Source organism: Balaenoptera physalus (genome assembly GCF_965194825.1).
Source record: "Balaenoptera physalus genome assembly, chromosome: 2".
Taxonomy (NCBI): domain Eukaryota; kingdom Metazoa; phylum Chordata; class Mammalia; order Artiodactyla; family Balaenopteridae; genus Balaenoptera; species Balaenoptera physalus.
In genome coordinates, this window is record NC_138883.1 from 173,397,335 (window position 1) to 173,414,799 (window position 17,465).

The 17,465-nt window shown below is 40.2% G+C and overlaps 2 protein-coding genes and 1 long non-coding RNA gene across 4 annotated transcripts in view; 2 read left to right on the forward strand and 1 right to left on the reverse strand.

The window, feature by feature from the left end:
* LOC309656462 overlaps positions 1-17,465 on the forward strand; it is a 1,106,578-nt gene that overhangs the window by 229,187 nt on the left and 859,926 nt on the right. The window lies entirely within an intron of this gene.
* The window catches only part of LOC309656435 (uncharacterized protein), a 199,890-nt gene that overhangs the window by 146,088 nt on the left and 36,337 nt on the right, over positions 1-17,465 (forward strand). The window lies entirely within an intron of this gene.
* Positions 1-17,465, reverse strand: part of ITGA8 (integrin subunit alpha 8) — a 182,947-nt gene that overhangs the window by 30,642 nt on the left and 134,840 nt on the right. For both annotated transcript variants that reach the window (XM_082452760.1, XM_082452761.1), the window contains exons 25-26: positions 16,547-16,705; positions 5,247-5,375 (exon numbers count right to left, since the gene is read on the reverse strand). In XM_082452760.1, the coding sequence (XP_082308886.1) occupies positions 5,247-5,375; positions 16,547-16,705 (288 nt within the window). The remainder of the gene's footprint in view (positions 1-5,246; positions 5,376-16,546; positions 16,706-17,465) is intronic.

The window sequence follows — 17,465 nt, forward strand, 5'->3', positions numbered from 1 at the left end:
ACGTTTCTACAATATTCAGAAGTTAAAAATCGTTTTGCATTAAAAAGCTTTAATGAGACAGAATAGGAGGGAAAAAATCTGACCTTACAACAGAAGTGAATATAATATTCAAAGGAATTTTAGTTATTGAATTCCATTGCCTCAGCGTATGCATGAGAAATCCACCAAAGTGGAAAATGGAAAATATATTTAAATCTTGATTTTCCAAATTGTTGGTTCCCATAGGTTTGGACATTGGTTCGCCAGAGGGCTTTCTCATTGGCACTAAGTATGAGAATTCTATAGCTGTCAGTCATTGTTTTCTTTTTTTAAAAAAATCAAGAAAAAGAGGGAGAGGACTCAAATCAATAAAATTAGAAATGAAAAAGGAGAAGTTACAACAGACACCACAGAAATACAAAGCATCCTAAGAGACTACTACAAGCAACTCTATGCCAATAAAATGGACAACCTGGAAGAAATGGACAAATACTTAGAAAGGGATAACCTTCCAAGACTGAACCAGGAAGAAATAGAAAATATGAAAAGACCAATCACAAGTAATGAAATTGAAACTGTGATTAAAAATCTTCCAACAAACAAAAGTCCAGGACCAGATGGCTTCACAGGTGAATTCTATCAAACATTTAGAGAAGACCTAACACCCATCCTTCTCAAACTCTTCCAAAAAAAGGAGAGGAAGGAACACTCCCAAACTCATTCTATGAGGCCACCATCACCCTGATACCAAAACCAAAGATACTACAAAAAAAAGAAAAGTACAGACCAATATCACTGATGAATATAGATGCAAAAATCCTCAACAAAATACTAGCAAACAGAATCCAACAACACATTAAAAGGATCACACACCATGATCAAGTGGGATTTATCCCAGGGATGCAAGGATTCTTCAATATACGCAAATCAATCAATGTGATACACCATATTAACAAATTGAAGGATAAAAACCATATGATCATCTCAATAGATGCAGAAAAAGCTTTTGACAAAATTCAACACCCATTTATGATAAAAATTCTCCAGAAAGTGAGCATAGAGGGAACCTACCTCAACATAATAAAGGTCATACGTGACAGACCCACAGCAAACTTCATTCTCAATGGTGAAAAACTGAAAGCATTTCCTCTAAGATCAGGAACAAGACAAGGATTTCCACTCTCACCACTATTATTCAACATAGTTTTGGAAGTCCCAGCCATGACAATCAGAGAAGAAAAAGAAATAAAAGGAATACAAATTGGAAAAGAAGAAGTAAAACTGTCACTGTTTGCAGATGACATGATACTATACATAGAGAATCCTAAAGATGCCACCAGAAAACTACTAGAGCTAATCAATGAATTTGGTAAAGTTGCAGGATACAAAATTAATGCACAGAAATCTCTTGCATTCCTATACACTAATGATGAAAAATCTGCAGGAGAGATTAAGGAAACACTCCCATTTACCATTGCAACAAAAAGAATATAATACCTAGGAATAAACTACCTAGGGAGACAAAAGACCTGTATGCAGAAAACTATAAGACACTGGAGAAAGAAATTAAAGATGATACAAACAGATGGAGAGATATACCATGTTCTTGGATTAGAAGAATCAACATTGTGAAAATGACTATACTACCCAAAGCAATCTACAGATTCAATGCAATCCCTATCAAATTACCAATGGCATTTTTTACGGAACTAGAACAAAAAATCTTAAAATTTGTATGGAGACACAAAAGACCCCGAATAGCCAAAGCAGTCTTGAGGGAAAAAAACAGAGCTGGAGGAATCAGCCTCCCTGACTTCAGACTATACTACAAAGCTACAGTAATCAAGACAATATGGTACTGGCACAAAAACAGAAATATAGATCAATGGAACAGGCTAGAAAGCCCAGAGATAAACCCACGCACCTATGGTCAACTAATCTATGACAAAGGAGGCAAGGATATACAGTGGAGAAAAGACAGTCTCTTCAGTAAGTGGTGCTGGGAAAACTGGACAGCTACATGTAAAAGAATAAAATTAGAACACTCCCTAACACCATACACAAAAATAAACTCAAAATGGATTAGAGACCTAAATGTAAGACTGGACACTATAAAACTCTTAGAGGAAAACATAGGAAGAACACTCTTTGACATAAATCACAGCAAGATCTTTTTTGATCCACCTTCTAGAGTAATGGAAATAAAAACAAACGAATGGGACCTAATGAAACTTAAAAGCTTTTGCAAAGCAGAGGAAACTACAAACAAGACAAAAAGACAACCCTCAGGGGACTTCCCTGGTGGCACAGTGGTTAAGAATCCGCCTGCCAATGCAGGAGACACGGGTTCGAGCCCTGGTCCGGGAAGATCCCACATGCCGCGGAGCAACTAAGCCCGTGTGCCACAACTACTGAGCCTGTGCTCTAGAGCCCGTGAGCCACAAATACTGAGCCCGTGTGCCACAACTACTGAAGCCTGCGCGCCTAGAGCCGGTGCTCCAAAACAAGAGAAGCCGCCGCAATGAGACGCCCACGCACCGCAACAAAGAGTAGCCCCCGCTCACCACAACTAGAGAAAGCCCGCGCGCAGCAACAAAGACCCGACACAGCCAAAAATAAATAAATAAATTAAAAAAAAAAAAAAAAGACAACCCTCAGAATGGGAAAAAATATTTGCAAACGAATCAACAGACAAAGGATTAATCTCCAAAATATATAAACAGCTCATGCAGCTCCATATCAAAAAAACAAACAACCCAATCCAAAAATGGGCAGAAGACCTATATAGACATTTCTCCAAAGAAGACATACAGATGGCCAAGAAGCACATGAAAAGCTGCTCAACATCACTAATTATTAGACAAATGCAAGTCAAAACTACAATGAGGTATCACCTTACACCAGTTAGAATGGGCATCATCAGAAAATCTACAAAGAACAAATGCTGGAGAGGGTGTGGAGAAAAGGGAACCCTCCTGCACTGTTGGTGGGAATGTAAATTGATACAGCCACTATGGAGAACAGTATGGAGGTTCCTTAAAAAACTAAGAATAAAATTAACACCTGACCCAGCAATCTCACTACTGGGCATACCCAGAGAAAACCATAATTCAAAAAGACACATGCACCCCAATGTTCATTGCAGCACTATTCACAATAGCCTGGTCATGGAAGCAACCTAAATGCCCATCAACAGACGAATGGATAAAGAAGAGTGGTACATATATACAATGGAATATTACTCAGCCATAAAAAGGAACGAAAGTGGGTAATTTGTAGAGACATGGATGAATCTAGAGACTGTCATACAGAGTGAAGTAAGTCAGAAAGAGAAAAACAAATATCGTATAATAACGCATACATGTGGAACCTAGAAAAATGGTACAGATGAACCAGTTTGCAGGGTAGAAATTGAGACACAGATGTAGAGAACAAACGTATGGACACCAAGGGGGGAAAACCGCGGTGGGATGGGGATGGTGGTGTGCTGAATTGGGCAATTGGGATTGACATGTATACACTAATATGTATAAAATAGATAACTAATAAGAACCTGCAGTATAAAAAAAAATAAAATTCAAAAAAAAATGAATTGAGGTATAATTGACATAGAACATGATTAGTTTCAGGTATACAGCGAAATGATTCAATATTTGTACATATTGTGAAATGAGCACTACAGTAAGTCTACTTAACACCCATCACCACGCATAGTTACATAATTTTCTTTTCTTGTGATGAGCACTTTTAAGCTCTACTCTCTCAGCAACTTTCAAATATGCAGGACGGTATTATTAATTGTAGTCACCATGCAGTACGGTATTATTAATTGTAGTCACCATGCTGTACATTACAACCTCATAACTTAAATCATTGTTTTCTGTTCTATCATTCTTCCTGGAAACTTTTTAAAAATAATAATATTAGTTTTATTAACTTATCCTAAACTGCATAGCATATAGATTCCCTACTCTTATGTTTTGAAAAATATTACAGTGCCATAAAAATTTACGGGACCTTGAGTCATATCTGCCAACTGCCATAGCTTTTTGCCATGTAATTGCAGGTACTTCTATCAATATTACAATAAATGTTCCTTGCTTGATTTAAGTTTAACTGATTATGTTAGACTTGCTCCTTGCACTTTGTGGCCATTTCCGTGTTTGAAACATTTTGTATGGTCAAGATGAAATAAATACATGTCAGAGCATGTTCAAGACATACATTTTCACTAATTAAATTTTTATTGTCTTTTCAGTGGGGTCTGGGGAAGCAAACTAGGCAAATACATGTGTTCAGTCTGTCGTCCTGACTTGAAAAATTCTGTTTTATACTGCTGTTTTTCTATATATTTGGTTACTTTTTGCCCTACCCATCCCCATGTGTCTCTACTTGTGAAGTGCTGGGAGATTATGTAGGTTTTATTATCATTTGTTACAGTGATCAAAGATTCTTGAGACAGTACACTCATTATATGTCAGGACTGGCATAAATTTTTTAAAAAGACATACATTAAAAAAGACCACAACATTTTAACCTTTTTTACACATACAACCCAATGGCATTAACATTCACATTGGAATGAGTGGGAAAACTGAATGGAAAATGCTGAGTCATGGGACTTCCCTCAGTCCACTGGTTAAGACTCCGTACTTCCACTGCAGGGGGCAGGGGGTTGATCCCTGGTCCAGGAACTAAGATAAAATCGTGCATGACACACAGCATGGCCAAAAAAAAAAAAAAAAAAAAATGCTGAGTCATGAATGCCGTCTACAGTTTTACGAAAGGCTGACTAAGCTCAGGCTAGATCCACCACAGACCCCACTGCTTTGGGCCCAGGAAATCTGCAAATACCACTCTCGATTCTTCCACTGGAGCAGAGAATTGTGAGATTCAGGAATGGAGTGTGACACCCCAGGGACCCACTGCATGGGCAGTGTTCCAGGCTCACTTCAAACTCTCACCAGTTCAGTATCTGGGGACCGGCTGACGACTGAATCTGTGTCTTCTTGAAATGCATGAAAGGTCACCTTTTATGTTTTCACTGTTATTTCTCTCATGTGGCCCCCAGAGCAGGTTCAGAAGAGTGAAAAGGTTATATTGCAAAAAAACAAAAAAAGTAGTTGCTTTCACATCTACAATACGTACTGCCAAAAACTGGGGCATATCTGAGCCTGGGAGGGGACTGAAAAGCAGTACTTGAAGTTAAAACCACGTGCATTTGGGAGTTCTGTCCAGTCCAAAATCTGCGCACTGAGACAACTCACCAGGATCTTTGCGGGGCTCTGTCTGTGAGGCTCCAGCGCAGGCACATCTCTCTTCCTGACCAGATGAGGGATGGTGGAGTTCCTCAAAAAGGCGCTCAGCTCGGGGGTGTCTTCGGGGGGGGCAGCGGGCTGCAAAGAGCGAGCCAGAAACCGCACATCAGGTACATGAGCACTCGGTACCTTTTCATTAGCCTTGAGTGCTAGGCAATTTTTTTTTTCTTGACTATGATTCACCTGAGAATTCAGGCCCGTTCTCATTGACCAGCAGCATACCCATCAGCAAGATGAACCACACTGGCGGCAAACAAGCCTTTCCATTCTCCAATCATAGGAATTCCTGAAGCCCGGGGAAGGCACTCCTGGAAAGTTTATCTTTGTAAGCATAAGATTTTAAGCAGAAGTGATTTCCCCGTAAGGGCAGAGAAGGTGGAAGTGACTTTCTAAGCGTGAGCTGTCATTTCCCCATTACTTTGCTCTCATTGTCGATCAGGGAACCGAGGAACATTCTGTGTGGTGAGATGCATCCTGAGGTGGCAGAAAAGTGAGGTGCTGATGGTGGGGAAACAGCCAGATGTGGTCAAGGATTTGGGCGTGTCTGAGCCCCAAACCCTGTAGCTGTTAAGTACTGCTCCCTCAGGAGAGAACTGTATTGTAATGAAAATGACTCTTCCCTAGCATACCACGTGAGCACTGTGGCCTGATGGAGCTTGTTTTCAGCCCTGAGTTTGTTTTTCAGGTGTTCCTGAACTTACGATGTTATCTCAGGCTCCGTGCTGGCCATATCTGGTCACCAAATAAATATTTTGAGAATTCCAATAAATCACACATAGTATCCCATTAAAATTCTAGACCGACTGAATATAAAACCTAATTTTTTGCTCCCCACTACCCGTCCCTGACAGCACATCTTCTTTTACCCAGGTTTTTTTTTGGAGTCACAGGAAGAATCCTAGTATGCTCGTCTCCGTGGAATGAAAAAAGATATTCCTACACTGCAGCTGAAATGATAGTGCTCATTATGTCCTAAGAACCTAGAAGAATCTACTGGATAAACAGAAAGATGGAGCCCAGGCTTCGTGGTGTGACACAGCCCTCTATATGCTGACCTCTGCCTGCTGCTCCAGCCTCCCCTTTGCATCAAGAGGCCCGGGCATCCTGCTTCCCAGCGAGCAGAACCATGCTCCGCTCCTGCCCTGCACCAGGCTGATTCCCCGAGGCCTGTCTGATGCTCCAGATGATGGCTCTGCTCTCCATCAGCACCTATCAAGCTGTACAGTCACTGTCTGCCAACTGGTCTGAGTTGCCCCATGAGAAAATGTCAAATGAGAAGCATGGAGTCATATATAACATCCCAACAAATATCAGAAAAAAAAAAAGAGAGGAAAGAGGCCCAGCCGGGAAAAGTCACGGGGGGGGAAATCAGATGTAGGAGACAACCCAGGAAAGTGTGATTCTACAGGAGCCTCAGGAAAAGAAAGTTGCAAACATAGTGACTAATGGGCTAGATTCTTTGCTATTCCTCCCATGGACAGGTTAGGGTCTAATCCCCCCCCTTAAGCCTGGGCTGGCTTCAGGGACTTGCTTGACCAAAAGAATGTAGCAGAAAAGAAAAATAAATGAAAAACAAGTGACTAAGAATGTTAAATCCTGCAGAGGAATAAAGAAAGGTTAGGACTAAAAGGATTCACTGAATTTGTCACTTAAGAAATTATGGACATATCATCCAGCAACTCCACTTCTGGATAGTTACCCGAAGAAAAAAAAACACTAACTGGAAAAGCTATCTGCACTCATGTTCACTGCAACACTATTTCCAGTAGCCAAACCTGGAAGCAACCTAAGTGTCCACCAGTGGATGAATGGACACAGAAATTGTGCTAAACATATACAACGATATACAATGCAGTATTATTCAGCCATAAAAAAGAAGGAAATCCTGCCATTTGTGACAACACGGATGGACCTTGAGGGCAATATGCTCAGTGAAATAAGACCCAGAAAGACCTTATGATCTTACTTACAAGTGAAATCTAAAAAAACAAAAACAAAAACAAAAAAAATCACGAAACAAACTTATTAGAGAATAGACTGGTGGTTGTGAGAGGTGAGGGTCAGTGGTGGGTGAAATGGATGAAGGGGATCAAAAAGTACAAATCTCAGTTATAAAGTAAATAAGTCCTGGGGATGTAATGTATAGCATGGTGACTATAAGTAACAATACTGTAGTGTATATCCAAAAGCTGCTAAGAGAGTACATCTTGAAAGTTCTCATCCCTAGGGAAAAAAATTTGTAAATATATAAAGTGATGGATGTTAACTAGACATCGTGATCATTTTGCAATATATACAGATATCGAATCATTATGTTGTACATCTGAATGCAATAAAATGTTATACGTCAATTATATCTCAATTTAAAAAAAACAAGAACAGAAGAAAAAAAGAAGTTATGGATGCCCTTTCCGGAGCAGGTGATTGGTATAGGTGGAAACTGAACCACAGAAGCTAAAGAATGAATGGGTTTAGAGAAATGGATAATTATTTGAAGAAGTATGAAATTAAATCTCAGTCTTATTCTCATATTAACTAATTCCTAACGGCTAAGGAATGAGGTGCAGCTTCATCCTCCAAATAAGAATGCACTAAAACAAAGCAAAATAAAACACGAATATTCTTAGCAGCTATTTATAACGGAGACAAAAGATAGTAACATAAAGCTTTAAGGGCATAAAGAGGATGCTGGTTTAAAAGTTATGACATTTATACAGAAGACTACTGGACAGTTTTTTTTAAATGATGCAGAGCTATGTAGTAATTTAGAAAGATATAAGATCTTAGTAAGAGGAAAAGGCCGGTTACAAAATTGCACACATAATACGATTTTTAAAAATGGCTCTTTATTTACATTGTGTATCAGAAATGGGACTATTTAGAATAGCCATCTAATTGTTAGGCAGTGGTGGAGTTTTAATGATATTAAGGAAGTTTTGCTAATTACTTTTTAGGTATGATAATGGAATTATGGATTTCTAAAGAGTGTCCTTAATTATTGGCAATATACAATGAAATGTTTATGGGTGAAATGAAAAAACAATGCATAAATAAATAGAAAATATAACAGTAAATGGGTGATGACAATACTAGAAATTAAATATTTTCTTCTTTATGTTTTTACATCTTGCCTGATATATTCCTATGATGGACGTTTAGTACCTCTTAAGATGAAAACCAAAAAAATTATAATAAGAGTAAAAGAGAAGTAAGGAAGTAGGGGTAGCAAGCTTGGCTAACAATGGAAGGGAAAAGCAATCCGTTCTTGGAAGAGGATACAGAGGCAAGTTATTTGCTTATTGTTTGTTTTGAAGATGGAGGAAATTTAAGTAACTTTATAGGCTCCAAGGAAGGAGCTAATAGAGAGGAGATTGCAGATACAGGAAACAGGGGGAATAGTCGATGCAGCAAAGTTAAATTTGGAACTGGGAGAAGAACTTTCCTCTGAAAGTGCGGGAGAGGAACTGAGGATGAGGGAGCGACGATTGGAAGGTGTGTGTGTGGGCGGGAGGCGAGGAGGGATTTGGGATGGGAAATGGGTCATTTGAAGACCGTCTCGCTTTAAGGTCACCTGCTAATAGTAGTGATGTTCGGGAGACTGGATAGGAGGTACGGGGAGAGGAGTGAAGGTCTGGAGAAGCCGGTGAGGAGAGCCGGAGGGAGAGACCATCAGATGGCAGAGAGGAGTCTGCAGGTGCTGCGGCCCAGTGAGCGCGAGCCGCCATCGGGCGGTAACAAGCCCGCAGGCTAAGTGGTAGAGAAGCCAAAATCTGGGAGGGTGCAGGGACTCGGAAAGGATAGAGGACAAGGGAGGCGAAGTAAGGGAGCTTGCACAAGAATGTTTTAACCAGCTCCTCGTGGATTCCAGGCTTGGCAGGAGAGAAAGCATGGCCAAAGGCATCCTTGAGAGTGGGGCGGGGGGGTGAACTGACTCAGAGAAAGCTTTCATATCAAGGAAGAAAAGGGCTAGTGGAGAAAGGAAGTGAGAAAAATAGAAAAACAGGAGACTGATTTAGAGTCTTGGATGCTGAACTGAATATTTCAGAGGTCAGGTAGCTAGAGGTGATGATCAGAGCCCTGGGATGATGAGGTGCCTGGGAATGGGGGGAGGGTCGGCCCCATGGCCTTTGCAGTATTCCAGGACAATGGCAGGTGAGCCATGAGTTAGCTCAGGGACACTCAATGGTGGAGAATCTGATAGAGAAACCTTTACAGCGTAAGATTAAAACTTGAGCTTAGAAAATTCAGAATTGTGGAAATCTTTAAGATTCCCTTATATGTTTTCCATCATACACTCTGTGTGTGTGTGTGTAATTTTTGCTTTGAGATTTGTTATGTCCAATTTCTTCTTTTTTTAATAGGTCACTGGGAGACATGTTAACTTTGTAAGTAACCAAACTATAGAGCAGAGATGCTGGAAAGAACTAGGGAATATTTTTTATTCCCAAGGTATAGCCTAGTAGTAGTGGTGGTAGTAGTAGTAGTAGTAGTAGTGGTGGTAGTAGTGGTAGTAGTAGTAGTAGTGGTAGTAGTGGTAGTAGTAGTAGTAGTAGTGGTAGTAGTGGTAGTAGTAGTGGTAGTAGTGGTAGTAGTGGTGGTAGTAGTGGTAGTAGTGGTAGTAGTGGTAGTAGTAGTGGTGGTAGTAGTAGTAGTGGTAGTAGTAGTAGTAGCAGCAGCAGTAGTAGTAGTAGTAGCTGTAGTAAAATAATAGCCCAAAGAGAAGAAAACTCTTCAACTTCCTGTGTGTTCATATCAGATGCAGCCTGTGTACAGATAAAGTTATGACACAACCTATTGTGGTGGTCCCTGGTGTACCATTTCTCACAAATATTTCTAAGTGGTCTCTTGGTAAAACAAAGGACTTTCTCTGAGCTAGAGAATGAACTATGACACAGCAGGGGTTGGTTGATAAAATGTGTTTCTTTCTTTTAGTGACATTGTTTTACAAACAGAGGAACGCCAGGCTTAAACACCATCATCAGAAAGTCTTCCAATGGCTCGCAACACAGTTTTCTCAAATGGCATTCCAGAAATTATTTCAAAGGACAAAACAAAATACAACCCAAAAAACAAGGTAGAAGTTATCCAAGAAATGTAAACAGTTAGTTAAAGGCTATTTTCCAGATGAAATTTCAGAGCCTGTTTCACAATGGATCATGAACCCATAAGTCAAGTTTTTCCTTAATCTGAAACCCTTAGGGGTGAGGGAGGCTGGCGCCTTAGCACCTATGTTAGGCGGACTTTCAGTTCAGGGTAATGTTTGCTAAGTGCTATGGAAGCTGGTGGTAAACACATGTATCTTCTTTAGAACAAACATGAAAATTGCTTCTTTCTGCAATAAGGAAACAATTGTTAGCAATATGGCTCTCTCCCCAGCTGCTAGTCAGAATCTGACCCCAACAGTTTTCTATTTTCATAAATCTTCACAAACTCTTACTCTAGTATAGGTTTAAATTGACAGATTAAAGGGATACTGTGTGGCTGGAATGTGCAATGCAGTTGGAAATGCAGCTTTGGAAGAAAAGAGTTGGGTGACATTAGATTAAGGGCTCTGTGAATCCAAACAAACACAACACGTGCTATTTTTTCAACTTGTTTGTCCTTTGCCTTTGGATTTCAGATATTCCTAGTCCGCAAGAGGCGGTGCCCTTCTCTCCTGTGACACCTTGTCTGTAATTACATCGAAACAGAGACAAGTCCAAGGGGTCGGTCCACCATGTCATTTTCTTTAAGACATAAATGTTCAGGATTTGTTGGGAGAGAAAAAAACCTCAACTATTTATTAACCTCCTGAACAGTTCATGCAAAGCATAACTGAAAGAATCAATTCACTCCGTTGGTGATTTTGAAGCTTAGTTGTTGGACATGTGTTTTTACATTTTGAAATATACACGAGAACTTGAAGACCATCTTAAAGAGAAGATAAGGCAAAGAGAAATAGACCTCAGAACGTATATTGTCTTTGGTGGCTGAAAATTGGTAATGTGATAAGTAACACTACTACAGGTAGTGTTATAAGTAACAGGTGAATGAAATTCCTCTATCAGAGGGAGCAGGAGAGAAAGGAGAGAGAGAGGAGAGAGGGAGGGGAGAGAGAGAGGGGGAGGGAAGGGCGGGGGAGAGAGAGGGAAAGAGAGACAGAGAGAGAGAGAGCTGGGCTGGGAGCTGCTGACCTAGGAAGTACCGAGTGTCTTGCACTCTGAATTAACAAGAAGCAATAGCAGATGGAGGCAGTTATGAAGGAAGAAAATTCTCTTAAGGATAAGACAAAACTATGCAAGTTTGCCAAGCCACTGTCTGATTTAAAAAAGCAATTTGCAGGGCTATAACCCCTGATGAACAGTTTCTGTGTTTCTGCTTTCCATGTCTGCACTCTCTGGTTGTAATTTGGACTTGCTGTGGGAATGGTCTTGTTCAAGAGATCAGTTCTCAGTGGTAACGTCCTGCTTTCCACGGCTCCAGAGACAGGTCTTCATACCTTGGCTTTCTCTCTTGCTATCAGTCATCCTAGTCCAGTCCCCGTCAGATCATTTTTACCTCAGGATTCTCCTTTCTTGAACTCAGCCCCAGAACATTCTACTGTGATCTTAACGCAGGTTGGCTTTGACCACCTTGTTTGTCTTCCTCTCTGGGCACAGTCTTACAATCCGTAGCTCTGTGTCCCAGCATCTCATACTTGGCTGTTCCTGACAAAATCTTGCCAATTAAAAAAATTCTTCACGCACTATGCAAATTTGGTTCCTTAATCGTGTTGACTTTTTCAACTTCATCTTATCGAGAGATCGTAGCCTGTTTGAAGGACTCTCCCAACCCTAGGATAGAGTCCACCAAAATAAGAAAATTGGTAGTTTGAAATCATTATTTTACTGCCTTTAGAATAGTTGAGAAATACTTTACCCAACTCTAATATTTTATTCCAAGAAGGATCTGGAATGAATTAGATTTAATGGATTGGTCGGAGTGCTGCAGACAGTTGAAGGTTTCAAAATATTTCAGATGGTTGGATGTGGGGAAATGGCCACCTCCAAACCCTCTGTCCCTGCCCTAGACCATGGAGTCTGGAAGTAGAAACTTCACGGCCACCTGCTTCTGCCCCAAGGCTTGTAGAAGACAGAGAAATGAAGTGGAACTATCATGGGAGGAACAGAAAACCAGAGACCACAGCCTTTTCACTGGAGTTGGGAGTGAAAGCCGTGGTGACAGTGACACTCCCAAGGGCCACCCCTCATGCTTGCTTGAGCTGCACTCCGCAAGGGGCTGTGCACCTCACTCAAGCTTTTCCTGAAGCCCATCATCTCCCCGGGCTTCTTTCTACCCCCACACTCAGACATTTGAACAGTGTCAGAAAGCAGGCTGAGCGGGTCCCCGCGAAGGCTAACACGAGGCAGGCACTTAACAGATAAAAACCTCACGCCCTTCTGAATGTGTCCTCCCTGCCCCCAACCCTAACTTAGTTGTCGATGCTCTGGACTTGGGTAACAAATGAGTGGGATGTGGGTGAGATCTTGTGCCCACTTTCTCCTAAGACAGCCACAGGTCTTAGGAGAACACGGACATGGTGGTGGCTTTCCAACGTGGTCAGTGTCTCCTCTTCAAACCTTGTGGACATTCGGGTAACTGATGGGATAACCAAACAGTACACTTCCTGTTAGAACTGAACCTGGTCAGGCCTATTTGGACTTAGAGGCTGAAGTGAGGAGAGTGCATTTGGAAGGCATACTTAATTTATAGGTGGGTTGTATTTCAGAAGATTTTCAGCTAGATGTTTGGCACTCAGAATACCTTTCTCTTTAGTAATGATGTTTTAAATGGTGATTCAGTTCTCGGGCCAGCCCACAAGAAAATCTACTTTATCCACAGTATGGCTTTGATGCATACAACTAAGTATTTGCAATAAAAAATAAAGCCAGGGCAGTTGCTACATGAGTAATATTTAAAAATAGGAAAAAAATGGTTGTGTTAAGTACATTACATTAAATGCTGATAGACTTAATTAGAGTGTAGCCTTGTGGAGATTCTGTGGAGGATATCTGGGGAATTTCAAAGGTTTTAGAGTTGGTGGCACTGGTTCCTTAAAGTGGGTGGCCTAGAAAATGTTTCAGAGGAAATCTGATGGTTTCTAATTCATAAGCCAATCTCCTGAGAACTTGTGAGAGTTGGAGTCAGTGAAGGAGAGAGCTATTTCCTGTGGTAAGTGGATAAAAGTGAGCATATACATGGGAGGAGAAGTGGACTAAAAGATTGTATGTGAACACAAGAGGAAGGGATTTTTTTGTGAAAGGAAGTCAACTGAATGGCTGAAGAGGAAAACATGGTGGGGAACTCTGGAAATCCTCTGGAAGAAATTTCAGAAAGTTGAGGTGGTGTTTCCTCCTCTGATAGGTCCATGGTTGGGACATTTTGGTGGCTGATCCAGTGGAGACTGGAGCATCCTCAGAAAAGACTTGTAGATGCAGAGGTTTTAGAGACACTCACCACCTATCCCTCTACTCATAAAGAAATTGTAGAACCGTAGAGTAAGGAATTGTACATTCGTCCACCCATAGGTAAGATTTAATACTGTGGTTTGATTCTGTCTATGCGAATATATTTCTGTGGTTTGATCCTGCCTATGCGAATATATTTCTGTGGTTTGATCCCGCCTATGTGAATATATTTCTGTGGTTTGATCCTGCCTATGCGAATATATTCTGTGGTTTGATTCTGCCTATGAGAATATATTTCTGTGGTTTGATCCTGCCTATACGAATATATTTCTGTGGTTTGATCCTGCCTATGCGAATATATTTCTGTGGTTTGACCCTGCCTATGCGAATATATTTCTGTGGTTTGACCCTGCCTATGCGAATATATTTCTGTGGTTTGACCCTGCCTGTGCGAATATATTTCTGTGGTTTGACCCTGCCTGTGCGAATATATTTCTGTGGTTTGACTCTGCCTATGCGAATATATTTCTGTCTCCTTTTTCCTTATACCATATCCATCCCCTCTCTGCTCCCCAGTTAAAGAACTAAGTTTCTAAAAAAATTAGATAGTTTAAAATAAAACTATTTGTACTCCAATTAAAAAAAAAAAAACCCTGGCAATTAGCTTTGATGCAACAATCTGAAATCGATATGAGATTTAAAAGTTTACCCGGCCTCTTCTTTTGACAACAACAAGATATAATAAATAATTTGCTAATTTCCAATTCGTATTTAAGACAAAGAATAGACTGTTTAGCTTTGCATTATCCAGAAAGAAAGAAATTGCCAAGTAAATTAATAGTGACTTCACCAAGAAACTATTTAATAGCTTAAGAGGAAAGTAATTTCCAAGTACTCTCAACTGTTTATAGCTACTCATATAAAAATTGATTATCAAGTTTTAAAATCTATTCATTGATAAAAGCTCATTTAGACTCTTTGGGTCATACTTGTTAAATATAGGTAAAAGTACTTTGAGAACCTGAAAGTAGTAACATTTCAAGTTTACCATGAATTCAGAATTTCAAGAATTCACGACTTGTTATACTTAGTTATTTTAGCATGCTGTTACTTCCTATTGTAATCAAATCTTATATTCAGTTTCTACAGATGGAGTTTTATAAAATAAGCATAACTGAGTTGCATTTTAAAAAGTACTAGCCTCACAAAGATTTTTAATCAAAGTCTATACTTTAAGGAATAACTGGCTAGCAGGGAATGGAGGTAAGGGGGACATACTCCCACCCAGTTTGCACGAATCTGCCAATGTTTAAGGCTAGTTATCTATCGGTACCATTCCAGCCAGTGTAAACGATTGTTAAATTGCAACAAAGAAAAAAATAACTCACCACCAAGACACTGCACCAAGTTACATAATATATACGAACATATATAAATAGTGTCAGATACACACTAAGCATTACGCTCAAAGAGAGTTAGAAACCTTCTGCATAATCATGAGCTCCAAGAATCTCAGGACTGAAATAGGGTCTCAGGTAACTGCAGAACAAGAGATGTGAACGTTTTCATTACTTAGATGTTATCCATTAACATTTAAAGATACTATTTTCTAATAAGCTACTGTCCTTGAAGATGTTAAAATTATCTCAATGAAGAGCAAAGAGAGAGGAAATGGGGAGGGGCGGGGGAAGGATGCCAAGGAGGAAGTATTTTAAATAATTCTGTGGAATACAAGTGGCCTTATTTATTAGTTCCCCACGAAGAAGGAGGCTTGTTGCCCCACAAATCCGTGAATACTGGACCCCCTTTTAATCTTCCTCTCTTTGAATAAAAGGCATGTTGGGTTGAAGAAGAAATCCTTTCATAATGTCAGTGCCCCAGTGCCACTGGTTGAGAACAGAGGTGGACCTGCGTTCTGGATGATTGAATTAGTATTTCCCAAAGCCCGCCTTCTGCTCCATTGATAATGGAGACATCGTGTCCCTGCCAGTACTAGAGAGTGTTAATGAAGTTCTCTTTTGAGGACAACATCTCATTAACAAGGGATTTTTTTTTTTCATTCAAATGTGACATTTTCAAGGGCTTACAGTCATTAATTTCTTTCCTTCCCAGAAGGAACCCAAAGCCAGATTTGGGTTTTAATCTGGACAGAATCAGCTCCGTGGATGCTTGAGGTCCTGGGTAGTGCAAGTGTGACTCACAAACCAGCAGATGGTGATCGGGTTGGGGGTCTGCAGAGAGGCAGAATCTCAGATGCCCTCCAGACCCTGTGTCTCACAGAGACCTCCAGGTGATTCGGATGCGCTTGGGGTTTGAGAAGCCCTGACCTAGGTGCCTCTGTAAGGTGGGGGTTCTCAGGGCATTGAGATGGCCTTTGGCAAATTATCGCATTTCACTACTTGCTATTGGCAACATCTGGAAAAGCCCATTTTGGCAAAGATCCTTATGTTTTTTGGCAATATACCAAAAAAGACTTTATAAATAGCATTTTGTACAAATTCTCCAAAACATGACATGGGGTCTATTTCTGATTTGGGTTTAGTCATGCTGCTAGTCAAACCATATGCAAGAGGTAATATTGAAAGAGGCTAAATGAATGACAGATTACCATGAGCAATAAAACCAGGAGAAACTGAAGTTTTCTAGGAGTGATATTTTAAGTTAGATCTGGTATTTTACCTATAAAAGTAAAAGCAAAGATCTGATCAATTATCACTTAAGTAACATAATTACTTTGCTTTTTATTTTTAGTAAGCCACTGTTCGTATTTTCTCTTTACCATGAAAAATAGAGCAAAGCTGCTGGTTAGACAAGGCTCCTTACCTTTATATCCTGTGGGTTGATATCAGGATTTGTTTGACATCGCAGAGGTCCCAGAGTTTGAATATGAAAAATGTAGAGGAGAAATTCGTCCCGGGCAGAGAAGGGCCAGCCCACCTCCAGAAGGGTATCACTGATGGTGCTTGGTCCAATGTTGTGCAGCTACAAGCAAGGAACACATCACGGAATGGTTAGCACAAGGCAGCAAGATGAAATCAAACTCCATAGACTCTGGACCTCTTCTAAAGAAGCATTTATTTTGGCTTTAAGTCAAAGCCAAAATATGGACTTTGACCACGAAAATAGGAAGACAGAGTCTCTATAAGCAAGAGGAGTTCTGAAAGCAAGGTGAGCTGATGCTGAGAGAAGACAATTCAATCTGTGAAGCTCTAAGTAAGGGTAGAGTTCCTTTGCAAAGACCAGATCCACCATGTCTGATAATTGCGCAGTTTACCTGACACTTATATTAATCTAATCACAGTGCTAGGAATGCCATTTTAATTATATGCTTTCTAAACTTGGTTATCCTTTCTTTCCATTGAAATCTGCCCCTTTCCTGACTACTGATTTGTCAATTGCAACCATATGCGATGCACTTTCTCTCACCCTCTGGAAAAATGGCTATCCATCAAATACCAGAGATGGTCCAGGCTCACCACAGTACACCTCAAGTGTGCATTTCGAAGCTGAGCTCCTTCTGTTTTAATCAACGAATCTCAAGGAAAGAAAGGCCACAGTGCATAAGGAGATGAACATTTCGAACACAAGAATCCTATACTTGCAGGACACAAAACATTAAGTGGATTTAAATTTACTGTGGTTTTCAAAAATTCACTTCAAAGTTAGCTGGGACCTTTTGTCCTTTTTTTTTTTCACAGTTCTGACAATTGCAATGATCCATAAAACAATTTATAATTGGTTT